The sequence below is a fragment of the Coffea eugenioides genome, chromosome 7 (assembly GCF_003713205.1).
Source record: "Coffea eugenioides isolate CCC68of chromosome 7, Ceug_1.0, whole genome shotgun sequence".
NCBI classification, from domain to species: domain Eukaryota; kingdom Viridiplantae; phylum Streptophyta; class Magnoliopsida; order Gentianales; family Rubiaceae; genus Coffea; species Coffea eugenioides.
Genome location: NC_040041.1, coordinates 24423841 through 24425942, shown reverse-complemented (window position 1 = coordinate 24425942; position 2102 = coordinate 24423841). Strand labels below are relative to the sequence as shown.

Genomic DNA, 2102 nt, shown 5'->3' with positions numbered 1-2102 from the left:
GTCCTGGCGAGAGCTAGGCAGGCGTTCCGCGGATACCCTTGGGTTCGCCCTTGGGAGAAGTGGGGGCGTCACAGTGCTGCCGTGAGACCTTTTATGTTTTGCCTACATGTACTCATATATTTGTGACACTTTGTTACCTATGACCTGTATATGATACTATTAACTCATTTTATGAACATTAACATGTGATATGACTTCTAACTTATGCGAATAGTTATGTTTTGATTTAAAGTGTTCTCGCAATGTGCACCTACTTTTCAATTCATGTGCTTACGCAATCTTCTTTTATCATGCATTTAGAATCTTGCTAAATGAATCGGCGAGAACGTGGACGGGGGTGTGGGCGTGGGTTTCGGCAACCCCGCACTCCCGAGAGAGGTGAGGGATCCGCGACTGGACCAAACCAAAACCCTAGAAATGAAGAAGGTGACCAAATGGCTACGGCCATTAATCGCATGATCAATATCCTTGGGCGCTTAGTTGAGCGCCAGGGACCTGAACCAGTCAACCAACCTAGGGACCAAGAGAGGGGTGAAGATAGAGCCCTGGAGCGATTCCTGAAGTTCGCTCCACCTAAGTTCCATGGAGGATCTGATCCCGAAGTAGCGAAAAATTGGTTTGAAAGGATGGTTAATATTTTCACTGCTTTAGATTATAACGAGGAAAGGCAAGTAAATTTTGCCGTTTTCCAATTTGAAGGGGCGGCACGCTCGTGGTGGAATGTTGTTAGTGCAAAGTGGGAAAGAGAACAAACCCCTTGGACTTGGGTAAACTTTGAGAGGGAGTTTAATGTCAAGTTCCTCCTGCCAATTGTACAAGAAAAGAGGGATGACGACTTTATAAAGTTGAAACAAGGATTATTAAGTGTGGGCGAGTATAAGGAACGATTCACCAAACTTTCTAAGTTTGCCCCTGAGCTGGTAGTCACTGAACGGAAAAGGATAAGAAGGTTTATTCAGGGGTTAGATGTAGAAATCCAAGAATCCCTAGCGGCTACCCAGATTACCACTTTTACAGATGCCTTGGATAAGGCACAGAGGGTAGAAAATGCTAAATCTCAATCTAAGGCTTTTCATGCTAAAAAGAGGGGTAACCCAAGCGATACCCCTAAACAGTCCGAGAGGTATACCCAACCCCTTAAAATAGAAAAAGGGGCCGGAGGAGTGAAGATGCCTGAAAAACCCGGAGAAACTCCATCAAGCGAAGTCCCGCCAAAAGGAAATCAGGGTAGGCGAGGTCAACAAAAGGGGAAATTTCAAACTAGTCAAGCCGTGACTCCCCATATAACTTGTGGATACTATGGCAAGATTAACCACATTGAGGCCGACTGCTGGAGAAAACAAGGAAAATGTCTGAGATGCGGTAGTACCGAGTATAAGTTTTTGAATTGTCCTAGAGCTTCTAAGGGCGAAGGAAATTCTCAACAACCTACTAAATCCACTGCAAATCAGTCGAGTGCCAGAAGTAGTGATTAATACTGATGATTGTAAGAGGAATCCAAGTAGTGGAAACTTTACCAGTAGGGGTGAAACTGACTCCACTCGACAAACAGGGATTGTAGTTTTACCTTAGTATAGACTAGAACTTTTGTAAGACAGTAATCGTTTGTGTAGGGGATGCTATCCTTTTGTTGGGTATTGCGACTTTGCATATCTTGATCTTGTTGCTTCCCATTTTCTTTTGAAACGATTTGATGAACTTATTATAACTTAGTGTAACTATTATGATCTTTTATGGCATATGAAAATTTACCTTACTTTTAATTGATTTTATAGTTTATATGTATATGTAATCTATTGCTACAAACCCCTAGACCTGTAATAAGGTCATGAATGGCACATGAGAATAGTTAAGTTCAATAAGCGTGAGTTTTGAAAGGGAGAATTAAAAGTGGTGAAAATTGGTCACGGGAGGAGAAAGTATTTGGGATTATTTATAAATCAAGATATGAATTTCGAGGACGAAATTCTTTTTAAGGAGGGGAGGATGTGAGGACTCGTAAAATTCTTATTTTAAAACCCTATTTCTGGATCATTTAATTATTTATTTGGATATTTGCCCCGAATATTATTTTCTATCCTTATTAGACCTAAATATATGGA

At 41.2% G+C, this 2102-nt stretch overlaps 1 protein-coding gene across 1 annotated transcript; it reads left to right on the top strand.

The window, feature by feature from the left end:
• The first annotated feature begins 434 nt into the window (after positions 1–434).
• LOC113777170 lies at positions 435–1475 on the top strand. Its single transcript, XM_027322210.1, has one exon. The coding sequence runs from the start codon at positions 435–437 to the stop codon at positions 1473–1475; it is 1041 nt and encodes a 346-aa protein (XP_027178011.1).
• The last annotated feature ends 627 nt before the right edge of the window (positions 1476–2102 follow it).